This window comes from Heloderma suspectum, chromosome 7 (genome assembly GCF_057233095.1).
Source record: "Heloderma suspectum isolate Gila_16-S chromosome 7, 16-S_ref, whole genome shotgun sequence".
Taxonomy (NCBI): Eukaryota; Metazoa; Chordata; class Lepidosauria; order Squamata; family Helodermatidae; genus Heloderma; species Heloderma suspectum.
The window spans coordinates 10,171,804-10,199,677 of NC_139464.1; the positions used below are offsets into that span (position 1 = coordinate 10,171,804).

The 27,874-nt window shown below is 46.0% G+C and overlaps 1 protein-coding gene across 3 annotated transcripts in view; it reads right to left on the reverse strand.

Annotated features, from left to right (window-relative positions):
* Nucleotides 1–27,874, reverse strand: part of PRKCQ (protein kinase C theta) — a 61,712-nt gene that overhangs the window by 14,394 nt on the left and 19,444 nt on the right. For all 3 annotated transcript variants that reach the window (XM_084809071.1, XM_084809073.1, XM_084809072.1), the window contains 10 exons: nucleotides 25,365–25,564; nucleotides 23,033–23,093; nucleotides 20,837–20,999; nucleotides 10,908–10,939; nucleotides 9,875–9,960; nucleotides 7,399–7,528; nucleotides 5,424–5,533; nucleotides 3,891–4,008; nucleotides 3,434–3,594; nucleotides 1,182–1,355 (listed from right to left, as the gene is read on the reverse strand). In XM_084809071.1, coding sequence (XP_084665197.1) covers nucleotides 1,182–1,355; nucleotides 3,434–3,594; nucleotides 3,891–4,008; nucleotides 5,424–5,533; nucleotides 7,399–7,528; nucleotides 9,875–9,960; nucleotides 10,908–10,939; nucleotides 20,837–20,999; nucleotides 23,033–23,093; nucleotides 25,365–25,564 — 1,235 coding nt within the window. The remainder of the gene's footprint in view (nucleotides 1–1,181; nucleotides 1,356–3,433; nucleotides 3,595–3,890; nucleotides 4,009–5,423; nucleotides 5,534–7,398; nucleotides 7,529–9,874; nucleotides 9,961–10,907; nucleotides 10,940–20,836; nucleotides 21,000–23,032; nucleotides 23,094–25,364; nucleotides 25,565–27,874) is intronic.

Sequence of the window (27,874 nt, forward strand, 5' to 3'; positions counted from 1 at the left end):
CCAACACCAAATTGTTCGAGTAGACAAGAGATATGCATACTTGTATTGAACTAGCTCTTCGGTTAGACAGTAGGATATGGGGCTACCTTTAAAAACAATCCAGAAACTTCAGGTGGTATAAACTATGGCTGCTAGAGTAATAACTGCGATTGGACATTATCCTCTTCACCGGCACCCATTGTGGGCCCAATTCAAAGTCATGGTTTTAATTTTTTAAGGCTCTTCGTAGTTTGGCCGGCCTCTTCCCACATATAACTGGGAAACCTTGAGATATGTGAACTTTGAGATCGCCTTTGGAGGCCCTTCCCAAGCCCTTCACTTTCTGCATTCATTCTGCTTTCTCTGGCCACTTCTGCTTACAGGGGGCACTCAGTAGGGCTTTTTCTGTCTAAACATGTATAAGATTGGCCCCGAATCATAAACAGATAAACTTCTGGGTGAGCAGGCAAAAGTATATGACAACAGAGCAAAGAAGGCCAGGCTTCTAACACAATGAAACCACCACTACTACAAAACATACTGATCCTGCTATTCTTTTTATACACAGCAAACACAAGATAAAAGGAAACTCCTTTGGCTCCACCTGGCTGCTAGGCAACATTCCACCTGCTTGTCACCCTTGTTTGGAGCCAAGCCTCGCTGATGCATCCAGAAGTATTACTTCTGTACCCTTAATGACCCTTACTATTGTTCCTACTAATTGCATTTAAAACTCCAAGAACAAACGGACTCTTCTCTTGCATTTTTATTTGGGGTGATCTCCTGTTATCGCTATTCCAACACCCCCACCACTTGAGTAATGGCAGGAGGCCATGAAGGAAAGAGCCTTTAAACATTTTTTTAAAAGTGGCTGGGTGGGAAGATTTAAACCTCCCCTACCTGCACATGGTAGTCCCAGTCTGGATCTGCCCCCTCATGCACTTACAAAGAAGCAAATAAAAGGGCAAGGACCAGCTGCATGATACATATTTAACATAGCTTAGTGTGTACCATGTAGCATATAAAAATATCATCTCTTCCCACCCAGAGTTGTCAAAAGCCACTAAAATCTTCAAAATCCCACCTTCCATGGCATGAATCCCACTCTCAGAGTAAATAGGGTTGACATTTGCCAAAACCCGAAAGCAAGCATTCTCTCTCCTCCTAGGTGAACAACTGTGCGTGTGTGTGTGTGTGTTTACCTTGGTTTGGAATGTACAGAAGACGTGAGTGAGAAACGGGTGCTCCCAAGCCAGTGAGAGGACACGCTTTTCCACCATGGTACATTCGACGTCATCGTCCATCAGCACCACCTCCTTCTTCAATGCTTTCATGGCAAAAAACTGGTTGGTAGCCTTCAGCTCAGCAAGGAAGACCTGGAGCAAAAATGGTCACTGATAAGCAGGGCGTTGCAAAAACAGGTGATTCTTGCCAAGGTTAGCAAAGCCACATAGCAGAGTGCAGAACTTTGCATCCTAAGGATTTTAGATTGAAATCAAGGCTGGCCCTGTCATGAGGCAGAGTAAGGCAACTGCCTCAGGCGGCAGGTGCAGCAGTGGCAGCCTTCTGGCCATTTCTCCTAAGATTCTTGACCATTCCTCTCTTTTCGGGGACAGAGGTATGTGTTCCACAGCCTGTCCTGTACTCGCTAAACTAGCCTGCTGCCCTCAGGTGCAGGAGTGGGCATTGCCCTGTCACCAGAGTTGAAGGAAAATTAATTTGCCAGTCCAGTTTGCTTCTGTAGGTGGAATGTGGGGGACAGACGGGAACACCTTATATTTTGCCTCAGGCAGCAAAATGTTTTGGGATGGCCCTGACTGAAATATGTATGTGTGTGTGTGATTGTGTTATATGTATGCACATTTTAAACATCACATTTCTATTTCATCATCATCATCATTTTGCAAAGACAGATTTTAAAGTGAGTGAAATCTGCAAAGCCAGAGGAAGGTTCAGGAGAATGTTCAGTAGCTATGGGGGGTGGAACGTTAGTCCCTGCCATAGCCCAATGCCCCTCCCCATAACTAGAAAAATAGCAGAGGGGAAGCATAGTAAATTTTGCTAAGGTATATTTGCAGATTTGCAACTCAGCTTTTCTTAGTGCAGAATCTGAGACTGCTACAGGTTTAGGTTTTAGCCCAGAATACATCCAGCCTTCATGACCAGTTTTCTTTCAGGTTATGTTCAGAGCCATTTAACTCAGGGGTGTTGAACCGCTTTCAGCCCGAGGGCTGAATTCCGTTTCGGAGAAGCTGCTGGAGGGCTGCATTGCAATGGTGAGTGGCGCTAAAGGCAAAAGAGGTGGGGCTAAAATAAAACAAATCCCAGCACATTCTAGCTTAAAGCTCTTCCTGCCAGTAGCTAGGCCTTAGGAGAGGCATTTCAACCTTTTAGAATGGGGGAACAGTGCACAAAAGCTGAGAAACCACCAAACAATTGGTGGTTCCAGACCCCACCCCGACCTGAAAGGGGTGGGGCCAGGGGAATGGGGTGGGGCCATCTGGGAAACCTTGGAGGGCCAGATTTAGCCCCTAGGACTGAGATCTGCTGCCCTGATTTAACTGAAAGAGAGAAAACCTTCAATGCGCTCAAGTTCAATGCCAGCTGGAAAGAACCGTAGCTGAAAAACCCACCTCAATACTTTTAAATTTTCTGTTCTCCAACAGACATCCTGTGTGAAGTTGGGTTGATCACCAGCCATGATGCTTTTGCAGAACAGAAAATATATGGTTGCCAAATATTCTAAGGTGGGGCCTCTGATGATTAGTCTGGTAGTATGCAAAAACAGTGTCCATGTGTCTGTTCTGGAGGGTGAGCAGAGTTCTGCATTTGAACTCTTAAGCAGGAAAGGGCTGAAGAAGCTCAATGCTAAAACACATGATTTGCATGGTGGAAATCCCAGGTTCAATTCCTGGCATCTCCAGATAGGGCTAGGAAGGAATCTTGCCTGAAATCCTGGAGAGCTGCTACCAGTCAGTGCAGAAAATACTGAGCTAGATGGACCAATGGTCTGAGTTGGTGTAAGGCAGCTTCTTATGTTCCTATGAAGCCATGGAAATATTATCTGGCAATCTTCTTTGCTTCATGAAAAATGTATTAGAGGTAATTGGTCAGCCCCAAAGTGTACTGAAATGCATTAGATGTTATTTCTCTATCTGCTGCATGTGGAGCCACAGCTTTACTCTGATGTTCTGTAAGGAATATTCTGGCTAAAGGCAACGGAAAACCAACCTTGGTGACAGCCCTTAGAATAGCAGGGAAAGGGGGGAATACTGACAGCTGCCTTTTTATATTCTATGGTTAACACAAACCTGGTTTGCTGTTCTACTCTAGTAGTGGCTGCCAGGTTGTGTCGAATTCACACGTTGCTTGCATTATTTTATGTTCAATTTAAGTTGAGCTTTTTAAAAAGCACCAATATAATTTGCCTCCTGTTTCCCCTTTTACTACTTACCTTGCCAAAGCTTCCTTTCCCCAACATTTTGTGCAAGACAAAATCATCTATGGTTAATTTCGGCAGCTCTGGTTGGACGTCTTTCCTTGGTTCCAGTTCCACTGGAGATTCAGGACGTGTTATGTCTTCTGCCGGGGATTCCCAGGAAACTCCTTGAGGCTCTGAAGGGATTCCAGAGCATTATGTTAAAACATCCTCAGATCAAAACTGAAATAACTTCCCAGTACACTAAGAGGTCTCATCTTCTTGGTGCACCACATCTGAAATTGTAACCACGGGATAACGCAGTTTGGCTTGCTTATAGTCTAGGTACAATGTTCATCTCCTTTTGGAGGGATTTTCAGCATTTGGGAAGTAAATATTTAAAAAACAGTGACAAATATATAGTCCAGATGTGGCTTTCTGTTTGGAGAAGGCTGTTAAATAGGAAGGCTACTCCAATGATAAAACCTAGTACCTTTTTTCCCTGTTGGAGGCACTGGCACAGAAGGGGTAGATGATACATCTTTGTCAGGGAAGACTATTTCAACCGGTCCTTCTCTTAAGATCTGCTCTGTATCATGTAGGCTTCGAGCCTGGATCACAGTGAAAAATAAATAAATCAAATGGCATGTCGCCATAACATGCTTGTGGACTTCACACCTGTGTAGAATTTGGTACCAGGAACCAAATTTGAAAGATGGAGACTGGGTTCACACAACATGCTAACCCACTCAGTGGCTGAGTGTGGGTTGTTGTTGAACCATGGGTTGTTTGTTGAACCGTGGGTTAGCGTGTTGTCTGAACCCAGGACATTTTCCACAGGGTGGTTTGTTAACCATGCAGTTTGCCTTATTTTTCTTATTTTGCCTTATATTTACAAGCCACCTTGAGAACCCATGCGTAGTTGTTGGGTAGTTCAGTGTGGTTAACAAGCCATACTCCATGGTTAACAAGCCACCCTGAGGAAAGTGTCCTGGGTTCAGACAACATGGTAACTCACAGTTCAATAATCAACCCATGGTTCAACAACAATCCACAATCAAACACTGAGTTTGGGTTAGCGTGTTATGTGAACAGCCCCAAAGATTCTAAAAAAACACAAACCAACCAACAAACCAAGAATCAGCAGAGTAAGTTTCTCTGCTCCTTAAAACTGGGATTGTGTGGGGCTGAGCTAAAAAGAAACAGTTTTGTATTTGCCTTTGGAAAGATAACCTGAGTTTTGAAAGGTGGCTGGCAAAAGGCAGCTTCAGGGAGCTGTAGAGTGCTGCTGCTGTTTTTGTGGGACTGATACTATCCTAAAGACCAGCTTTGGGGAGCTGCAAAGATCTGTTCTTGCTTTCAGGGATCCATGCCATTTTTGCATTTATTTATATTGTTTACTGGACAGTTTTTTGTTTTTTAATTCAGTAACGAAATGCAAAACAATAATAGTAAAACAACAAAATAAAAGCAGTTAGCGGGTTGAGAGATGAGCTGGGGAAGAAGGAAGAAAAGATAAAATGGCAAAGCTGTGTTGGGGGGGTGTCAGAATACATTTGTCAGGAGATGAACGATACATGAAAAATAACATTTACACAAGACTTTGAAGTTCTCAAGTAAAAGTTTCTGTATGTGCTGTCCAAATCGTTCAACATGTATCCATACACTGGAGTCTGCAATAAGCAATACTTTCAAACAAAGAAAAGTGCTATCAAATCTTCAGTCCATTGATGCATGGAATGGGGTGACAATCTTTCCAGTGCTGTGGGATGCATCTTTTGGCCACCAAAAGGGCCTGAAGGAGCCAGCTTTGGTGGCCATGGGGGATTCATGCCATCTTAAACCTTATGTTGCCTGCTCCCACCCATGAGTCTCCAGTACTCTTTCTTTACAAGGAAACTGCCCTAGAAAACTCTCCCTGGAACGTCCTATCTCTTGTGGAAATGGCAATCACAAATCAATATATACACCTAGGTCTCTCTGCTGTTCGCCACAGAGGACCCATAGAATGATATTGCTCACCTACCTGCTGCCTGCTCTCGATCAGTGCCAGCGCCTCAGCCATGAGCTTCTGGTTTACGCCACAGAGGTTTGCCACTTTAGTTTGGCACTTGTGGTGAACGTTCATGGTGCAGGCTGCAAGGAAGACATTTCGTCAGGAGAGGAAATCCTATGCTCTGAATCTGCTTGCTTTGTGATGTCTCCGCATCATGCTACAGAGTTGTTCCAATATCTTTGTTCTAATATCTTTGTTTTAGATATTGTGGCACATAAATGCTTAAATCAGTAAAATAAACTGTCATTGGTTCTCAGGCAAACGACTTCCAGATGAAGAACACAGGAAAAAAACTAAAGGAGCCACCAAAGGATTTGTAGCTTCAGCTGCCAATCCAAATAGAGATGGGTGAATGTGTACATTTTGGTTCTTTTCCGTTTCTCCTTTTTCTGACCTTAAGTTCGGTTCAGCCAGATTCCACACCAGTGCACGAATTTTCTTTTTAAAAGTCTGTATGCATTTTTTTGTGCACACGTGTCCTAATATACATGTTCTTATGCACACTTTCCCCAAATGTATGCATTTCTATGTGTACTTGGTTAATGTATACATTTTTGCAAGATATTCTCCCAATATTAATGTGCTTCCCTGTTATTTTCACTATTTTGCACATTTTTGTGTGTGTGCTTTTCCATAGCATATGGATTTTTGTGCATCCTTCTCTCTGATGTGAGCATTTGTTGTGCATATTTTTTGTGAAGTGGGTGGGTGGGAGGGAGTGGAGAACCATGTGCTACATGCAGGAAAGTGCAAATTTTGGTACACATCTCTGTTCCGGTTCACTCATTGATTTGGCAGGTGAGAGAATCTGGTAAATCCATATACAAATTTCGACCCATCTCTAAATCCAGACTTCCCCATTTCCTCCATCACTTGATGGAAGCAGACATTTCAGACAGCAGGTGGAGCTGGGAGAGGTGTATACATGAGGGAGAAAAGGGACTTCAGTGTGCAGTTTATGGGTACTACTCACCACTCTCCAAAAGGGAAGAGGATGGAGATGGCTTGTCACACTAGCGCCAAACTAGACATGATGTTAGATGCGTCTCTGCATCTAAGATGCCAGTTTCTTTAAATGCACACATTAGCATCATTAGGGGTGAGTGGATGTGATAAAGGAGGGTAAGGGGAGGCATGATAGAGGTGCACAAAATGATGCATGGTGTGGAGAATGTGGACAGGGAGGCATTTTTCTCCCTCTCTCAAAATACTAGAACCCCAGTGACCACATCAGGGTCATCTCATGAAGCTAATTGGTGGGAGATTCAAGATGGATAAAAGAAAATACTTCTTCACACAGGGCATAGTCAAACTACAGAATTCACTTCCTCAAAACCTAGTGGTGGCCACCAATTTGGATGGCTTTAAAAAGGGGATAGATAAATACCTGGAGAAGAAGGCTATCGATGGCTACCAGCCCTGATGGCTATGTGCTGCCTCCTGTATCAGAGGCAGTAAGCCTATGTCCACCAGTTGCTGGGGAACATGAGCGGGAGGGTGCTGTTGCACTCATGCCCTGCTTGTGCGTTTCCCATGGCCACTGTGTGTCTGGACTAGATGGACCCTTAGTCTGATCCAGTATGGCTCTTCTTATGTTGTTATAATTGGATCGCAGCACAAGAGGTAGAATTTGACCCTTTCCTCCCCTGCTGTGGACTTGAAGGAAATCCCTCTTCTGAAACTAATAGTTGCCTGTGTTGGCGGTGGGGGGAATCTCCCATTGACATTAATGGGGGATTTCCTCTGAATGCAAGTAGTAGCTGTAAAGGGAGGAGTTTTGTGAAGGTTGCAGCAGCAGCCTTGGGGTTAAATTCCCCCTCCATGCCTGCTGTGAGCCTGATAATTATCATCCCCAGCCAGTAATGCTATTTGCATAAAAACAGAAGAAAATTTATCTGCATTTAACATTGTATGTGGTTTGGTCCTGTGAACATCAACAACTCACCGTCGCATTTCAAGCCCTGCCGGGCCAAGCCCCAGAGCAGCGTGCCGCAGTGATCACAGAACGTGGGGCTTTTATAATTGTAGACCTTAAACCGGTGGGGCATATCGATGTTAAACCTCTCCTTGTGGAACTGCAAGAAAGAGGAAAGGGTGTGCCATGTGTCTATTGCTGCGATGATGGTAGAAAACAAAGATACTCAAAACCTGAAGCTGTTATCAAAATCTTGTCCCATCTCTCTCTTCCCTTGTGCAAATCTAAACAATTCCACTGCAAATTACAGAAGGCATTTTATATTTTGCAGTCGCTGTAATCAAAAGTTGTGACTCATTTTTACAATCTACTGTCTTTACCTGGCTCACCTTTGCAACAAGCTTGGGAAGCATGTCACTACTGCATGGGCTGGCCTTGGCCAGGATTCCCGAGTTCACGTCCTTGCATTCCTCCCCCTTGCCATGAAGGTTCTTGGGTGACTGTGATCTCATCCCTCTCAGTGCAACCTACCTCACAAGGGGTTGTGAATATAAAAGGGGATAATGCCATGGAGGAAGTTTGAGATACTAATGAAGTAATCCAGGGGTGTTGAGGTTCAGGTCCATGAGCCAAATTCGGCCCACCTGAAGGCCTGATCCACTCCCGAGTTTCCTCGGATGTTCACTCCCCCTCCTTTCCCCAAACACCATCCATTTGGTGGTTTCCTGGCTTTTGTGCCTGCAGTTTTCCCCCATTCTAAAAGATTGAAATGCCACTCCTCAGGCCTAGTTACCACCTGTGAGAGCTTTAAGCTAAAATATGTTGGTAATTTTGGCATTTTGGCCTCACCTGTTTTGCCTGTGGCCCTGCCCCCACTGGAAGGTGGCCCCTGAGAGCTTCTCTAAAATTCAGTTGGACACCCCTGAGGTAAACAAATAGCAGAAGCCAAGGAATACAAATCCAACTATCCCATAAGTCTAGAGCTGTATGCAAATAGCCTCTCAACATTCTCCAGCCTATTTTTGGGCAGAGAAACTGGGGGGGGGGGGGACACGACAATTTCACTGAATTTCTCCTAGGGGTAGGGATGGCGGAGAATTCCACCACGGATCTTGGTCAGGCTGAATGCCAGTGTATTCAGCCCCCCGAAACCCGTGGCGGAACGAACCCCCCCACACGAAAGGTGTGTGAAACGGAGCACTCACCTGCTGCTGTTCACACTACTCTGCAAATGTACTCTGCATTCACTTCACCATTTTAGCCGTGATAGGCTATGTAAATACTTACATAGCTTATCACGGCTAACGCATTGATGCCATTTGCGCCCCTGCGGAGGCGGTGATAGGCTACGTAAATATTTACGTAGCCTATCACAGCAAAAAAAAAAAAGGAATGCAAATGGCGGTGGCTATGGCGGCCGCCATTTGCGTTCCCCCCCCCTTTTTTTTTTGCCATGATAGGCTACGTAAATATTTACGTAGTCTATCACGGCAAAAAAAAGGGACGCAAATGGCGGTGGCTACGGTGGCCGCCATTTGTGTCCCTGCACAGCCCAGCAGCAGCTGGATGTCACTGTGGGCTGCCCCAGCCGGCGGCTCCGCAGAGTCACCATGGAGTGGAGCTGGCTGTCAAGAATTTTGGGGGGAGGGACGGAGTGCCTCCCCCCCTCCCGCGGATGTACAAAATGAAACAGGTAAGTCGTTTCGTACATTCTACCTAGGGGAGGAGAAATTCTCCAACAGTTTCTCACAGATAGGGCTCACTATTGGCAGAGACTGTTGCACAGGTTCTTACTTTTTTCCTAACGGGTTTTGGTTTATTTCATTGCTCCTGCAAGTGGCAACAGCATCAACTATGTTGAGGCTTCCGCTTTTCTGGGGCAGAATTTTGAATTTCTTTTGGTGTTTGAGTTTACCTAATCACTGTGAGTTGGCTGAGGGTGCTGTGTGTGTTTTCTCTCTCTATTACACATCTTTCCATTGCTCTGCAGCCTCCCAGACACCTGCCATTCCTGAACTGAAAAAGCCCCAGGGGAGGAATTACCTCATGATGACTTCCTCATGATGGCTTTAACTGATGTGCGGGAAGCTGAGGAGGCTACAGGCTGCCACAGAGATCATTGTACAATGAATCTCTGTATACTCCATGGCCACCTAGTAAGTAAATTAAGCTCCATGGCCACCTCATAAGTAAAGTAAGCACAAGAACCCCAAACCCAGCTCATGAGAATTTCTCAGAAATTTCTTCTTCTTTGAATTTCTTTTTGAAAGTAATTTCTTTTCTATCAAACTGAATGAGAATGGTTGAAAAACATGTGGGAGAAAATTTCAGCACAGCACTAAATAAGCCACGCTACAATCCACTTCATACACCAGTGAACATGACTGCATACAAATGTTTTGTGCAGATTCCCTGGTTTTAATGTGGGAAGATGCTTTGAAATTCTTGCCCAACTGAGTGCGTAGCCATCTTGAACTGATTCACCACATTTCATTTAGATACATACCATGGTTTCTCTGCTGTTGACGGCTGAGCCTGTACACTTTGCTATTACTTTGTCAATGCACTTCTTGTGAATGGCAGCATTGCATTCTGGGAGGGGAGGGAGGAAGAGATGCGATTTAATCAAGTGTTGGAATATGACACCGAAATACCACAAAAAATAAGAGAAATATCATTATGCATCCTGAGTGGGCACAACTCTGAACAGGGGAGAAATCAGTGTAGGGCTCAACGGAGTCCTTTTCCTATCCTCAGTGGGGCTCTAATTGCAGGAACCACTGCACACAGGTCATTGCATATAACGGGAATCCACATATATTCATTCAGTGCTTTCATTTTGCCCCAGCACCAAGCTCAGAAAATATTTGTCCGAGCTAAAGCTCCTGAGGCTCAGACCTGGAGGTTCCGGAAGCTAAAGGGGAGTCTCCAACTGATCAGGAGGTCAAGCCTGAGAAGGTGAGGGAGGAGTCTATTGGAGTAGAGAATGACATCTGATGGGTCAGGGGTGTGGCTCGTAATTCAGGGGCGGAGCCTGATGGACATGGAAGGTGGCGCAAATAGTGAAACCTCTCATGCCAAGCAGGAAACATCTTGTCCCTTTGATTCTGGTATCTCACCCTGAGATTTTACAGTTTCTCTTAGAGATCCTGAGGAAAAGGCAAAATCCCTAAAATGACAGATCAAACTGTACCTCGTGCGGTATCCGCACAGCGAATTAACATGCTTACAACTTTTATTTTCCATTTTTTAGTAATGATTTTCACAAAACATATGCATAATCCAGCCAAGGATCAGCATTTTTAATTCCTACTGATGTCAGTGAGAGATAATTTGAGATGATGAGACTCTTGTAAGATCATAACTGAGAGCAGGATTATATTAAGTTTTTATACATGCTTCATTTCTATGGCCGGGTTTTGTTGCCGTTCTTTTTTCATTCTCACAATTTTCAGCATTACGTGCCAAAAATACTGCAATATCTATTACGTTAATAATCAAGAACACTATCATTAGTATAACATAATAAAGTCTCTTACGCCTGCACTGGTATCCTTGCTTGTTAAGACCCCTGGAGTAAAGATGGAGAAAGAAAAGTTAGTATAAAATAGAGTACAAATAATGCCCACCATGCCCTTGAGACACATGATTTTTAAAGACAAGAAAAACAAAGCAAAAATGAAGGTAGGATGCTGCATTCAGGCCCAGAGAGGTGATTTATTATTTAAGGCACAATCGTATACATATTTAGACAGAAGAAAAAGCTGGCTGGGGCATGCTGGGAGTTGTAGGGCTTTTTTTTCCTGAGATGATGTTAATGGGTGGTTCTTCTGACCAGATGGGAGGGCGCTCAACCTGTTCTGGAGGAGGTTGCACTCCCCTTGAAGGAGCAGGTTCATAGCTTGAGGGTTCTCCTTGAGCCATCTCTGTCACTTGAGGCTCAGGTGGCTTCACTGGCATGGAGTACCTTCTACCAGCTTCTGCTGGTGGCCTAACTGTGCCCCTATCTGGACAGGGACAATGTGGTTTCACTAATCTATGCAGCTGAATGCACACTTGGAAGAAGCCAATTATCTAGATCCATTTCAGTCAGGCTTCAGGCCTGGGCATGGGACAGAAATGGCCTTGGTCGCCTTGGTGGATGATATGAGGAGGGTTCTGGATAGGGGCAAATGCTCCTTCCTTGTTCTCCTCGACCTCTCAGCAGCTTTTGATACCGTTGACCACGGTATCCTCCTGGAGGGGTTGGGTATTGGAGACACCGTGTTACGGTAGTTCTGGTCCTTCCTCTCCGGCAGGTACCAGAGGGTAGTACTGGAAGAGGAGGTTTCGGATCCGTGGCCACTCACTTGTGGGGTGCCACAGGGTTCCATCCTCTCCTCGATGCTATTTAACATCTATGTGAAGCCACTGGGGGCTATCATCAGGAGGTTTGGGGTGCGGTGTCATGACACGCAGCTCTACCTCTCGTTCAAATCTTCACCAAGGTTGGCTGTAGAATCCCTGTCCAAGTGTCTGGAGATGGTGAGTGGCTGGATGGGGAGGAATAAGCTGAAGCTGAACTCTGACAAGACCAAGGTACTTTGGTGGGAGACAAGAGGAGGTTGGGGGATGTTGACCTGGTGTTGAATGGAGTATGGCTACCCTTGAAAGACCAGGTCTGCAGCTTGGGGGTCATCTTAGACTCCCAGCTGTCCATGGAGGCTCAGGTATCAGCTATGAGCCAGACAGTGCTGTACCAACTCCATCTGATACGGCAGCTGCGCCCCTTCCTTCCCAACCATCTGCTCCCATTGGTAGTACATGCCCTGGTCTCCTTTATTTAGACTCTTGTAATGCGCTGTATGTGGGGTTACCCTTGAAGATGGTTTGGAAGCTGCAGCTGGTACAGAACGCGGCGGCTCACCTGATTAAAGGCAGCCGCCGGCGAGATCTCATCACTCCAGTGCTGAAGGAACTGCACTGGTTACCCGTTGTTTTCCAGGCCAAATTCAAGGTGTTGGTTTTGACCTTTTAAACCCTTTATGGTTCCGGCCCAGCCTATCTCAAGGAGTGCCTCCAGCAACACCAGATAGGCTGCTCAACAAGATCAGCCTCGGGTGGCCTTCTCTCTGTCCCATCAGCCAGGACAGCTAGGCTGGTGAGGACGAGGGGTAGGGCCTTCTCTGTGGTGGCCCCCACTCTGTGGAACTCCCTCCCTAGGGAACTCCACCATGCCCCCTCTTTAATGAGCTTCCACCACACATTAAAAACGTGGTTGTTCAGGCAGACATGGATCACTGCCTTGTTCTGGCGAAGGGGCTTGCGTAACTCAGTGAAGCCATAAGCTATGCCGTGCAGGGCCACCCAAGACGGACAGGTCGTGGCAGAGAGTTCTGACAAACTGTGGTCCACTGGAGAAGGAAATGGCAACCCACTCCAGTATTCTTGCCAAGAAAACCCCATGGAACGTATCACAAGGCTAAAAGAGATGACGCCGGAAGATGAGCCCCTCAGGTCGGAAGGTGTCCAATATACTACTGGGGAAGAGCAGAGGGTATTTCCAAGTAGCGCCAGAAAGAGTGAAGCAGCTGGGCCAAAGCCAAAAGGACACTCAGCTGTGGATGTGTCTGGTGGTAAAAAGAAAGTCCGATGCTGTAAAGAACAATATTGTTTAGGAACCTGGAATGTCAGATCAATGAATCAAGGTAAGCTGGAGGTGGTCAAACATGAGATGGCAAGATTGAACATCGACATCTTGGGAATCAGCAAACTAAAATGGACAAGCATGGGCGAATTTAATCCAGGTGACCATCATATCTACTACTGTGGGCAAGAATCCCTTAGAAGAAATGGAGTAGCACTCATAGTCAATAAAAGGGTGGGAAAAGCAGTACTGCGGTACAATCTCAAAAATGATAGAATCTCAGTACGAATCCAAGGCAAACCATTCAACATCACAGTAATTTAAGTCTATGCCCCAACCACTGAGGCCAAAGAAGCTGAGGTTGATCGGTTCTATGAAGACCTACAACACCTTCTAGAACTAACACCAAAAAAAATGTCAATTTCATCATAGGGGATTGGAATGCTAAAGTAGGAAGTCAAGAAATCACCGGGATAACAGGCAGGCATGGCCTTGGTGTACAAAATGAAGCAGGACAAAGGCTAATAGAGTTTTGCCAAGAGAACACGCTGATCATAGCAAACACTCTTTTCCAACAGCACAAGAGGCGACTCTACACGTGGACATCACCAGATGGTCAATATGGAAATCAGATTGATTATGTCCTTTGCAGCCAAAGATGGAGAAGCTCCATACAGTCAGTCAAAACAAGACGTGGAGCTGACTGTGGCTCAGATCATGAGCTTCTTGTTGCAAAATTTCGGATTAAATTGAAGAACGTAGGGAAAACCACTAAACCATTCAGGTATGACCTAAATGGAGGTGAGGAATAGATTTCAGGGATTAGACCTGATAGACAGAGTGCCTGAGGAACTATGGACGGAGGTCCGTAACATCGTTCAGGAGGCAGCAACTAAATCCATTCCAAAGAAAAAGAAATGCAAGAAAGCCAAGTGGCTGTCTGATGAGGCTTTACAAGTCGCTGAGGAAAGAAGGGAAGCGAAAAGCAAGGGAGAAAGGGGAAGATATATCCAACTGAATGCAGAGTTCCAGAGAATAGCAAGGAGAGACAAGAAGGCCTTCTTAAATGAACAATGCAAAGAAATCGAGGAAAACAACAGAATGGGAAAGACTGGAGATCTTTTCAAGAAAATCGGAGATCTCAAGGGAACGTTTTGTGCAAAGACAGGCATGATAAAGGACAAAGAAGGCAGGGACCTAACAGAAGCAGATAAGATTAAGAAGAGGTGGAAAGAATACACAGAAGAACTATACAGGAAAGATCTGAATGTCCCGATAGCCATGCGGTCACTGAACTTGAGCTGGACATCCTTGAGAGTGAAGTCAAGTGGGCCTTAGGAAGCATTACTAACAACAAAGCTAGCGGAGATGACAGTATTCCAGCTGAGCTATTTAAAATACTAAAAGATGATGCTGTTAAAGTGCTGCACTCAATATGACAACAAATTTGGAACACTCAACAGTGGCCACAAGACTGGAAAAGGTCAGTTTACATTCCAGTTCCAAAGAAGGGCAACGCCAAAGAGTGTTCAAACTACCGCACAATTGCGCTCATTTCACATGCCAGCAAGGTGATGCTCAAAATCCTACAAGCTAGATTTCAGCAGTATGCGAACCGAGAACTACCAGAAGTACAAGCTGGGTTCCGAAGAGGCGGAGGAACTAGAGATCAAATCGCCAACATTCGTTGGATCATGGAGAAAGCAGGAGAATTCCAGAAAAACGTCTATTTCTGCTTCATTGACTACGCTAAAGCCTTTGATTGTGTGGATCACAACAAACTGTGGCAAATTCTTAAAGAGATGGGAGTACCAGACCACCTTACCTGTCTCCTGAGAAACCTGTATGAGGGTCAAGAAGCAACAGTAAGAACCAGACATGGAACAACCGATTGGTTCAAAATTGGGAAAGGAGTACGACAAGGCTGCATATTGTCGCCCTGCTTATTTAACTTATATGCAGAGTACATCATGAGAAACGCGGGGTTGGATGAATCACAGGTCGGAATTAAGATTGCCGGGAGAATTATCAACAACCTCAGATACGCAGATGATACTACCCTAATGGCAGAAAACGAAGAGGATCTCAAGAGCCTCTTGTTGAGGGTGAAAGAGGAGAGTGCAAAAGCTGGTTTGAAACTCAACATTAAAAAAATGAAGATCATGGCCTCTGTCCCTATCACAACCTGGCATATAGAAGGGGAAGAAATGGAAGCAGTGACAGATTTTATTTTCTTGGGCTCCAAGATCACCGCAGACGGTGACTGTAGCCATGAAATTAAAAGACGCTTGCTCCTGGGGAGGAAAGCTATGGCACACCTAGACAGCATAGTAAGAAGCAGAGACATTACCTTGCCGACAAAGGTCCGTCTAATCAAAGCTATGGTTTTCCCAGTAGTAATGTATGGCTGTGAGAGCTGGACTATAAGGAAGGCTGAGCGCCGAAGAATTGATGCTTTCCAACTGTGGTGCTGGAGAAGACTCTTACGAGTCCCCTGGACTGCAAGGAGGTCAAATCAGTCCATCCTAAAGGAAATCAACCCTGAGTGCTCATTGGAAGGACAGATACTGAAGCTGAAGCTGAAATATTTTGGCCACCTAATGAGAAGAGAAAAGTCTCTGGAAAAGACCCTGATGCTGGGAAAGACTGAAGGCAAAAGGAGAAGGGGAGGGCAGAGGATGAGATGGCTGGATAGCATCACCGATGCAATGAATATGGACTTGAGCACGTTCCGGGAGAGAGCGGAGGACAGGAAGGCCTGGCGTGCTATGGTCCATGGGGTCACGAAGAGTCGGACACAACTGAACGACTGAACAACAACAACAAGGGTAATTTTAGAAATATGATGTTTTTAATGTGAATTTTATTGTTTTAAACTGTTTTTATTGTTGTACATCGCCCAGAGTGGCTGGGTGACCAGCCATATGGGTGATTAATAAATTAAATAAATAAATAAATAAATAAATAAATAAATAAATAAATATGCTCTGGTAACCTCCAAGTTAGATTACTGCAATGCATGCTATGTGGGGCTGCCCTTGAAGTCTGTTCATAAGTGGCAGCTTGTGCAAAATGCAGCAGCCAGATTAATAACTGGGATCAGAAAGTCTGAGCATATAACATCAATTCTGATCCACTTGCATTGGCTGCCTGTATGTTTCCAAGCCCGATTCAAGGTGGTGGTTTTTAACCTATACAGCCTTACCTGGCTCGGGACTGCAATACCTGATGGGGTGCCTTCCCCGACCTGAACCTACCTGGATACTATGATCAACATCATCTGAGGCCTTCCTATGAGTTGTAGGACTTTTTTTATGTCTAAACATGCATAGGATTGTATAGTATTTATAGGCCACCCTGTAATAGCCATTCTCCAGTCAAGGGTGACAATTACAAGATTAAAATAAAATAAAGTAACAGGTTAAATGAATCACAATTACGCTAAAAGTACAATCAAATGCAACAAATAAACCACAACTATAGGGTCAAAAATGCCACTTTAAAAAGAACAAATGGTGCAGCATTAAATACATTAAAAAATAGAAAACAGAAGAATAAAAATGTCACAGTCAGCTGGCATTGCATGGTCACTGAGCATGCTCGGTCCACTGGCATGTTTAGGGGTTCCCTCCACAAAGATTTCTTCTACTTTTGCAAACCTTGGGATTTGGTCAAGCTCAGTGATGCCTTGCTCTTGTACGTGGGTAGTGCTGATTTGGCTACATAAGCAAAGGCACTTGCAGCCTGAGGGAAGGATGCTGGGAGCAGAAGTGCCATAGCTCAGCCATATAGCACGTGCTTTGCACAGAGAAGGTCTGAGATGCAGTATGCCTATGTACATCAGTTGCTGGGGAACATGGGCGGGAGGATGCTGTTGCACTCATGTCCTGCTTGCAGTTTCCTGGTCCACAGCTGGTTGGCCACGGTGTAAACAGAATGCTGGACTAGATGGACCTTTGGTCTGATCCAGGACGGCTCTTCTGTTGTTCTGATGTTCTCTGGCACATCCAGCTGAAAGGGTCAGGTCAGTGGAGGCTGGTAGCTCTGATGCCAGTGGGGAAGTAAATCCACTCCGGGTTTCAGTCAGAACCAGTCAGAACTCTAAAAGAGCTAACCAATGATCTTAAGGATGATCTTAAGGTCTGGGCAGGCACATATGGGAGGAGGTGATCCTTCAGATAACCTTCAGATAACCTGGCCCCAAGCTGTTCAGGGCTTTGAATGTTAATACCAGCCCTTTGAATTGGGCCCGGAAATGGACTGGCAGCCAGTGCAGCTTGAAAAGTACTGGCATACAATGAGCTCATTGGCCAGTCCCTGTTAACAATCTTGCTGCCCTATTTTGGACCAGCTGCAGTTTCCGGACTGTTTTCAAAGGTAGCCCCATGTAAAACGCATTGCAGTAATCCAGATAAGTTATCAGAGCATCTGTAGCTAGGCTATCTCTGTCCAGATAAGGGCGTAGTTGGTATACCAGCCTAAGCTGATAAAAAGTGCTCTGTGCCACTGAGTTCCCCTGTGCCTCAAGTGACAGTTCTGGGTCCAAGAGCACCCCAGAACTATGAACCTGATCCTTCAGAGGGGACTGCAACCCCCTCCAGAACAGGTTGAATATCCCCTAGCCAGGCAGACAAACCACCCACTAACAGTACCTCCATCTTGTCTGGATTGAGTTTCAGTAAATTGGCTCTCATCCAGTCCATTACTGTGCCCAGGAACTGATTCAGAGCAGCCACTGCCTCACCTGGGTTTGATGAGAAAGAGAGGTAGAGCTGGGTCCACATATTGATAGCACCTCAGCCCACACCTCTGGATAACTTCCCTCAGCGGTTTCAGGTAGATGTTGGACAGCATAGGGGATAAAATAGAGCCCCGTGGAACGACATGGCATAATTACTAAAGCACAGAGCAATAATCCCCCAGCACCACTTTCTGGAATTGGCCATCTAAGTAGGAGCAGAACCACTACAGTGCAGTGCCTCCAACTCCCAACCCAGACAACCTATCCAGAAGGATACCATGGTCAACGGTATCGAAAGCCACTGAGAGGTCCAGGAGAATCAACAGGGTCGCACTCCCCCTGTCCCTCTCCTGGCTGAGGTCATCCCACAGGGTGGCCAAGGCAGTTTCCATTCCAAAACCAGGCCTGAAGCCCGATTGAAATTGATATAGATAATCCATTTCATTCAAGAGTGCCTGGAGCTGTCCTGGAACCACCCGCTCAAGCACCTTGCCCAGGAAAGGGATGTTGGCCACTGGCCTATAATTGTTAACGTCCTCCGGGTCCAGGTTAGGCTTTTTCAGGAGTGGTCTGATTACTGCCTCTTTTAAAGAGGCCGGCACCACTCCCTCTCTCAAGGAGGAACTTACAACCTCTTGGACCCAGCCGGACATCCCCTCCTTGTTTGATGTAATAAGCCATGAAGGGCAAGGGTCAAGCACACAAGTAGTCGATCAGACTTGGCCAAGCACCTTGTCCGCATCTTCAGGCCTCAATAACTGAAACTCATCCAATAATATTGGACCAGGCTGTGCTCTGAATGCCTCTACCAATGGAACTGCATTAATTGTAGTGTCCAATTCATGATGAATCTGAGCGACTTTATCTTCAAAGTGCCGTGCAAACTCGTCACAGCGTGCAACCGAGGGCTCCACAGTCTCTCTCCCTGGCCCAGAATGTAACAGGCCGCACACCATTTGGAAAAGCTCTGCTGGACGACACTGAAGATGCAATGCTGGTGGAAAAGAACTCTCTTTTCCACCCTCACCGCCACAGAGTAGGCTCAATAATGAGCTCTAACCTGTGTTCTGTCTAGGGATGTCAGAGAATTCCGCCACGGATCTCGGTGAGGCCGAATGCCAGTGCATTTGGCCCCCCGAAATCCATGGCGGAACGAAGCCCCCAGCCCCCCCACCCCGCGAAAGGTGTGCGAAACAGAGCACTTACCTGCTGCCATTCGCTTCTTCATTATAGCCGTGATAGGCTACGTAAATAATTATGTAGCCTATCACGGCTAATGCAGGGATGCCATTTGCATCCCTGTGGAGGCCGTGATAGGCTACGTAAATATTTACATAGCCTATCACGGCAAAAAAAGGGAACGCAAATGGCGGCCGCCGTAGCCGCCGCCATTTGCGTTCCCTTTTTTTGCCGCGATAGGCTACATAAATATTTACGTAGCCTATCACGGCAAAAGATAGGGGCGCAAATGGCGTAGTGGCCGCCCTTTGTGCCCCTGTCTTTTGCCGTAATAGGCTACATAAATATTTACGTAGCCTATCACGGCAAAAAACAGGAACGCAAATGGTGGCCGCTGTAGCCGCCGCCAAGCCTGTGTCTGTTTACATGTGTTGGGCCAATGACATGTTGGGACAGCCCCATGGTTGTCATGGTGGCCATGAAGTCCTGAGCCGCCCCGGATATAGTGGCCTCGGCATGGAAGTTGAGATCCCCCAGGACCATCACCCTAGGGGTCCTCAACACCAAGGCCGAGGCCACCTCTGTCAGCTCAGGCAGGGAGTCTGATGGGTGGTGGGGTGGGTGGTACACCAGCAGAATCCCTAATCTGTCCCGGGTACCCAACGCAAGGTACAAACACTCAAGATCTGCACTCGAATGAGCAGGAAGCCTAGAGAGAGAGATTGAATTCCTATAGACCACGGCAACCCCCCGCCCTCCAACCCTCAAGTCGGTGTTAGTGCTGCACTGAGTACCCAGGAGGGCACAGCTGGGAGAGCGTGACCCCTCTCAGTTCCCCCACCCAGGTCTCAGTAATACATACCAGGTCAGCTCCCTCATCCACAATCAGATCACGGATGAAGACTAGATGGACCAATGGTCTGGCTCAGTATGAGGCTGTTTTATACGTTCACCAAACCTAACCTGTTTATGTAGGCTAGATCAAACTGTCACCAAAGGAAAGGAGAGGGTCTGTCGAAAGGAACCTTCATGTTCTCAGGCAGCATCACTCCCTCTATTTCTGGTGTTTGGAGGCAAGTGCCAATGCTTATTTAGCAAAACAGTACCATCCATGCAAAACAGGGTGGTATTGACAGGCTCAGCGAAACCCCATGGTTTGAAGAAGTACAAAAACCATATATTGGGAGGGGGGAGTTCTAAGTGGAGAGGGGGGAAATCCCCTCAGACAGGTTGACTGAGCATGCTCAGTGGTCAAGGAATGCTGACCAAATGTTGGGGGAGTGGGGAAATGGAAAAATAGATTGGAGGGGGAACGCAATGGAGTGACTGGAATCCCGAACATGGAACATTCCACACTGCAACATTTTGAGGTGCAGGTCTTCATCTTGACAATTCCCGTAGCCATGCCCCCAAAGAGAGTCCCAAAATATAGGCAGTTGTGTCAATCCATATCAACAAAACACTTCTAGCAGTTTTCATCTCCCCCAGGAGCAGGTTTTTAGTAAAGTTAGTAAGACTCAGGGCACAGGGAAAAAAAGTCCTGGAACTCCCAGCAGGGAGTTCTGCTGGGAGTTGTAGGATTTTTTTCTGTCTAAACATGCATAGGATCGCACCCTTAACTGCCCATTCAAGACCAAGCCATCCCCAAATGGCATGACAACAGGGAACAATGTATTGTTGCTGGGAAAATCTGTATTTCCCCAAATTACTATGAGGATTGCAGCGAAACGCAGAGGGAACAGGGAAGGCTGACGGGGGTGGTAGATGATGCCATGGTCCCAGCTAATCAAAATGTCCCAGGGCTTCGACCCTGTGGGCCCCAGCTTCACTACACCACTGAGGTTCATCTCAGCAAAGAAGGAACAGGATGCCTCTTCCTCCTACCAGGAGACTGCAGGCCAAGCAAAAAGTATATGTCATACCAGACAAACTCGTGGCAAACAGAACAGAACGTGGGCTGGGGGAAGAAAGTGGCAGTGAACTCGTGACATTTGACATTATGGATCTTGGCTTGCTTGATGGCTCCCCTGCGCTGATGCAGAGTGAAAAACCCTTCCTTTTCACAGTCGACAAACTCTGGATCATCTGGGTGTAGAGCAAAGAGAAAGGTTGTTTTTTAATGACGAAATCCTGTGGTCAGGCTAACAACTAAAATAACATGTTGCTACATCAGTGTGAACAGTTGTCAGCTTAAAAACACCCCCCCCCAAAAAAAAAAGAATAAAAATAGCAAGGCACACTTCCCAAAATGTCTCAGCACTACATTATACAAGCAGGGGAATCGTGGGGTGGTGCAGCTTTTTCTGGACTGTACCAGTACTGCCTGGTGGGGGCGGGAGTGGGGGATCATATATTTCAATGTCCTCCACATAGCAAAAGCTCCCTGGGGAAAAACTAACATGTCAGGAAGAACAAATCTTGCCTATATTTCTCCTTGAAGTGCAAGATTTCAATGTATAGGGCGCATTAAACATGAGACCACCACCTCCCCCAGTGTCTGACAGCTGCAGAATGCAATTCTTCCCATAGGGATTTTGGCTCCCAGTGAACTTCCATAGTTTCCCATGAAGACCCTCTCCAATGAAATAACCTTCTAGACCAGGGGTGGGGAATCTGGGACCCCCCAGATGTTGCTCGATTGTGACTTTATAGGTACAAAACACACACTTTGTGGTTAAAAAACCCTGGCCCCTGGGACACTAGAACATGGGTGCAGGGGAGGAACTCTTTGTGACACCATGACGGTGGCTGTGTCTGATCTGGAACTGGCGTGCAGTGCTTAAAGGGAGTCAGACATGCCGATTAGGGATGTCGGAGGATTCTGGCAGGGGGTCAGGCCCACTGAGCTTTGGGCAGCTCGGCCCCCCATACTCTAGCTCACTTGTACCTGGGCTGGCCCAGCAAGACTGGGTCAGGCCAACTCATGGACTTCCACCTCTGGCCAACCCCCTTGCACTCTCCTTGCTGATGCTGCTGACACCAGCAAGGAGAGAGAGAGGCGCGGTTCCTTGGCAGTGGCAGAGCTTCCATCCTGGCTCCCACCCTGCCACTGCCACTGCCACTGCCACTGCCACTGACCAACTGCCTCTCTCTGCCGGGGCTGGGGCTCTCCCCTCCTGGCTCCCACTCTGCCACTGCTGAGCACCCACTCCTCTCTCTGCTGGGCAACCAGCAATTGCTTGGTGGCAGTGGCGGGAACGTTTTTTGTTTCCATAGATAAATTTGTGCAAATTACCGCTGAAATTTGTGCAAATTTGCCCACAGAAACAAACAAACAAACGACCCCCCCAGATAAATTCCCAGATCTCTGGGAAGGCCCCCGGCTTGGCTCGCAAATGCAAGCCAACCTGGGGGTGGTGGGGAAATCTGGCAAGCCCCCAAAGGGCCGGATTTCCCCACAACGGCCATCCCTATATTAATTAGGGATGAGCAAACGCCTCCTGTTCTGTTCTGTTGTTTCTCCACAGACTGCTTCTATAAACTGTCTGCATTCTGGCTTAACTTGCAGAATTTCTAAAATGAATTTTAGAAGAGGGGTGCACAATCCATGGGCAATGGGCTCCATCTGGCTCTCGGCTGCTCCCGGTGCGGCCTGCAGAGCCATGGAGACTCCGCCCAGTTGCCCCTACAATCCAGCTGATTAAGTGGACTGTGGGGGGCAAAAACACTGTTCCAACGGTGCTAGTAGCAGTGCAGGGACAGCGATATTCCTGGAGATTGCTGGGTGATGGATGATGGGAATTGTAGGCTAAAACATCTGGAGGGCCACAAATTGCCCACCCCTGCGCTAGAGACAGTAAGAGATGTTCATGCACGTCTGAATTAGCTTGTCGGCCCTTCGGGTACTACAAAGCCCCATTAAAAAACGAAGAACATTACCTTTTATATAAATACCAATTGAAATTTCACCACTCCTTAATCCCAGTCAACAGGCTGCTCTTAGGGAACTTTAAGCTGCCATTTTAATCCTTTGAGACTCTGCTGTCTTTTTATTTGGTTGGTCTGGTTTTATTTCATGCGTTTTTAATATTGTCATGGTCTAACCTGAGCTTCCAGGGTGGGGTTGGGGAAGAGACGCTAAAAATAATTGAAAATAAAATAGCAATATTGCCACTTGCCAGTGGTTTCCAGGAAGTATTTTGCATTCATTAGCATTCTGCCTTGGGGCTTCAGTTCTAGCTAAAAAGAAAGAAAGAAAGAATTGACAAAGTTTTTTTTTTTTTAAATAAAGGAAGATTGGGTTATAATGTGACCAGACAGTGACCCTTTCTGAAAAGTCTTAATGGGGGAGTAAGCAACCTGATGCGCACCATATGACTGCAACTCCCATGATCCTTGATCATTGGCCATGCTGCCTGGGGATGATGACATTTGTAGTCCAAAACATAGGGAGGGCATTAGGTTGCCTAACCCTCCCTTAATGGAAGGATCTCACAAATCTTACTGACAATGCAAAGTAAAAATGAACGTTTTGGGGAGGAGTATTAATAGCATTCTAAGTTACCAGAAATGGCCTCCCTGACATGTTCTTTTGCATGCAATAATGTGCCTCAGGGAAGTTTAAAATGCAGGTGTAGGAATGCGAGATTTCACCCCTAGATCTGTGGCTGTAGATAAGTTTCCAAAATTCGATTTGGTGAGTGCAAAAGTAAGAAAAACCATACAGAGTCTTGCGATATCTTAAAGAGTAAGAAATGCATGATGGCAGACACTTTCACTGACTACAGCCTACTTAATCAGTTGCATCTGATGAAATGGACTCTACTCCACAAAAACGTATACCATAATAAATATGCCAGTCGTTACGCTGCCACAGGTGTTTTGTTGTTTTTCATGCAGCAGACTAACACGGTTACCCCTCTGGAAATTGTTACAAATGTAAAAAATTCAGGACATTACTGATCCCCAGAACATGTTCTTGCAACACGAACAACAGGATTTTTACACAAGTGTTTTTCAATAGCACCCTATGCAATTGCAATTGATCTGCACGGTTCACTATATTTCTTTCTTCATTAGGTTTTTGATTAAATTTTGGTGGGAAATTCCCCAGCGAGGCATCAAAGAATTCAAGCTCTCGTCACTTTTATTACTGCCAATTATTATGTCCTCCCAAAGGGAGTTTCTGTCGAAGTGAAGGCTCTTACAACAGAATCCTTCAGACTGGGCAAATGCACTATTCATTTATTGAAACCGGGTTTTTTCAATCTTGCAGGAGAAGGCATTGTAAATGTGCCGCATTGTGTGCTCTGATGATTGTGGACAGAGAGTCTCCACGTATTCCTTGCCCCAAAGCCTGCTTTTGCCACTTTGTGTACCTCATAATCTCAGTTGGATTTATTCCATGGCATCTATTACTATTACTGCTATTTATTTATTTATATTTATATACTTAATAAAATAAATAAATATTTAAAGCATTTATTTACATACCACCCTTCATAATATTTATGCCAGAGTGGCTTACTATCAAATTAAACCAAAACAACTATGGTTAGATATACAATAAAACAGTTAACATCAATAAGCAATTACCACAATTAAATATCCATTCAAACACAGCCCACACTTAAGCTATGGAATTCGCTAACACAAGGTGTAGTGATGGCCACCAACTTGGATGGCTTTCAAAGGTGATTAGGCATATTAATGGAGGAGAAAGCTACCAATGGCTACTAGTCCTGATGTCTATGTATTGCTTACCTCCAGCGTTAGAGGCAGTATGTCTATGTACATCAGTAACTGGTGAATACAAGCAGGACGGTGCTATTGTACTCATGTTCTGCTTGTGGATTTCCCACAGGCAGCTGATTGGCCACTGTACAAACAGAATGCTGGAGTAGATGGGTCCTTGGTCTGATCCAGCATGGTCCTTCTTATGTTCTTAGCAAAAGCTTCATTTCTAGCACTTACAGTACAGTATCCTTCCACTACTTAAAATACAACCCATTAGAATGCCCAAGAGACTCTTAGGGAGAGAGTTCTATAACTGGCTGCCACAGATGAGAAACCTGTTAAGAACAGAACAAGAACAATGCTGAATCAGACCAAAGGCAGATCTAGTCCAGCATTCTGTTCTTGTCATGACCAACCAGCTGCCTGTAGAAAGCCCACAAGAAGGACATGAGTGCAATAGCACCCTCCCACTCATGTTCCCTGCAATTGGTACTGAGAGCCATAGTGCCTCCAGAACTGGAGGCAATATATAGCCATCATGACTAGTAGCCACTGATAGTCTTCTCCTCCATGAAGAGCCACCTGCTTGATCTCCGATGGTGGTGGTGGCATTCAGAGACAGGCCTTGGTGGAAGACCCTAGAGTTCAAGCAGTTGAATATGAGAAGGCAGAACTTAAGGTGTCAGGGTCCCAAGTTGTGAGGGGCTTTGAAGGTCAAAACCTAATCAGCACCATGAAAAATGCAAGCAGGGGTTCAAAGGTTCTGGCACTAACCCAAATTTCTGTTTTCCCATTGTTCTTCTTGCACTTCTCTGCAACTGAGTTGAGTTCAATGGTCATTTCTGAGACCATCTCCGCACTCTTATCCTTCACGACGATGTGCATGACACGGCCCTTGCGGATGTGGGCATCAAATGTGCTGTTCCAGGGTGGGTACATAGTAGGCTTCTTCTGGATGTAAGCCTCACCATTATCTAGGATCAAAAGTATCTTTGTCTTTATTCATATAGCACCGCAAGGGAACATGGCACAGTGCAGAGTAACAACAGAAGGGGAATTCCCTGTCCCAAGGAGCATACAGTCTCTCTCTCTCTCTCTCTCTCTCATTAAAAGTAATTTTATCCATTTAAAATACTTTTAATATTTTTACCCTGCCTTTTCACAGTTTGTGGTCAGGGCAACTTATGAAACAAAATTTAAAACAGACTTCTTTTTTTTAAAGAAAAAAATAATGCATAGAAATCAGCACAATTAGACAACCCAACAGCCAAAAGCAGCAGCAGCAAAATAGGGAAAAGAAAATGGATCTTCACTGGGGACCTAAACTATAAAACTAGGGGCTCCACATGCACATTTCTGAGAAGTGTGCTCCAGAGATGGGGGGCCACCACAAACCCATATCAGACATTTTCAGCAAGCAAATGACACAAAGGCAGGCAGGTGCTCAAAGGGCACCGGTATTCCGGCGGCCTGTTTGGTCCCGGGCAGTCTTGAAAGGGCAAAGGGTTTATGTACTCCAGAGGGCTCATCAGCAACCAGAAGCCTTTCTTCTTATGTAGGAGCAGTCCTACCGGCTCCTGTTCTAGGGATAGTTGCAACGAGAGCAGGAGGCTTTAATAAAATATTAGAATCGCTCCCAAATAGTCTTCCTTCCAGTGGTGGCTGGCAGCTCCAATGTCAGTGGGGTAGTGAATCTGCTCCGGATTTCAGTCAGAACCAGTCACAACTCTAAAGGAGCTATCCAAGGTGCAACCTGGAGTGGATTCATAGCCCCACTGACATCCGAGCCACCAGCCTCCACTGCTTCCTCCTAAGCATGCTACAAAGAATGAAAAGTAGCCATGTGCTACTGCAAAACAGCCATAAAGCTGGTGTGCTGAACCTCAGATCTGCGGGCCAAATTTGGCCCAGTCTGGCCCTCTGGCGTTCCCCGAACGGCCATGCCCCATTCCTCCAACTGCCCATTGATTGCTGGTTTCCCAGCTTTTTTTTTTTTATTATTATTTAAAACATTTGTATCCCACCCTAGATCATTAAGATCTCAGGGTGGCGTACAGATAAAATCGATTTAAACAGTGCAAAACAATAAATAAACAGCTAAAAACATATTAAACCATTAAACAAGTGAATACCAATTAAAATCTAAAACAATAAAGCAGTTAAAACAGTGTGCTACTTTAGGGAATGCATTTAGCCTTTAAAGGCTTTGGTAAAAAGCCATGTTTTGACCGGGCACAAAAATGAAACCAGCGTACGTGCCAATCGGGCCTCCAAGCGGAGGGCATTCCACAACCGGAGTGCCACAGCAGAGAAGGCCCTCGCCTATGTCCCGCCACAGTGTATGTCTCACACTTTTGTGTGCTTCTTCCTCACTCGAAGAGGTTGCAATCGCCCTCCTAAGACTTACTTACCGGCAGTAAGAGCTTCAAACTAGAAATATGCAGGTATTCTTGCTCCCCCCCCCCCCCGCTTTGCCTTCAGCCTCTCCCATCACTGGAATGTGGCCCCTGAGAGCTGCTCAGAATCACTGTCATCCTGACCAGGCTTCAGCCTAAATAGAGTCCTCTCTCCGTATATGCTCTGTTGACTCTCCAAACACAACACTTTCCAGTGGTACCAGTTGCACACATCGGGCCTGTGGGCCAACAAGGGCCGAGAAATCAAACACACATCATCTGAAGGTGGATCAGGTCTCAGTGCAAAAGGAAAAAGAAGAAGGCCTCCACCTGGGATGGCTTTAAAAGGGGCTTGGGCAAATTCCTGGAGGAAAAGGCTATCAATGGCTACTAGGCTTGATGGCTCTGTGCTACCTCCAGTACCAGAGGCAGTGAGCCTAGGTGCACCAGTTGCTGGGGAGCATGGGTGGGAGGGTGCTGTTGTGCTCTTGTCCTGCTTGTGGGTTCCTGGTCGACAGCTGGTTGGCCACTGCGTGAACAGAATGCTGGACTAGATGGACCCTTGGCCTGATCCAGCAGGGCTCTTCTGATGTTCTGAAGATCTATCCCGGGGAAAGAGTGGGAAAGTCAGAGGCGCATGTTGAGATCAAATATAGGACCATGAAAACTGTTTCATGGGAGGCGCGGTAATGGGAAGGGGTGTACCTCAGCAACATGTTTTGCATGCAGAAGTTCCCAGTATCTCCAGGTAGGGTTCGCATAGAATCCTGCCTGAAACCCTGGAGAGCCACTGCTGCCAGTCAGTGTTGACAGATATCAGGCTAGATGACGCAATGGTCTGACCCAGTATGAGGCAGCTTCTTATGTTCCTTTGGTCATGACTATTCA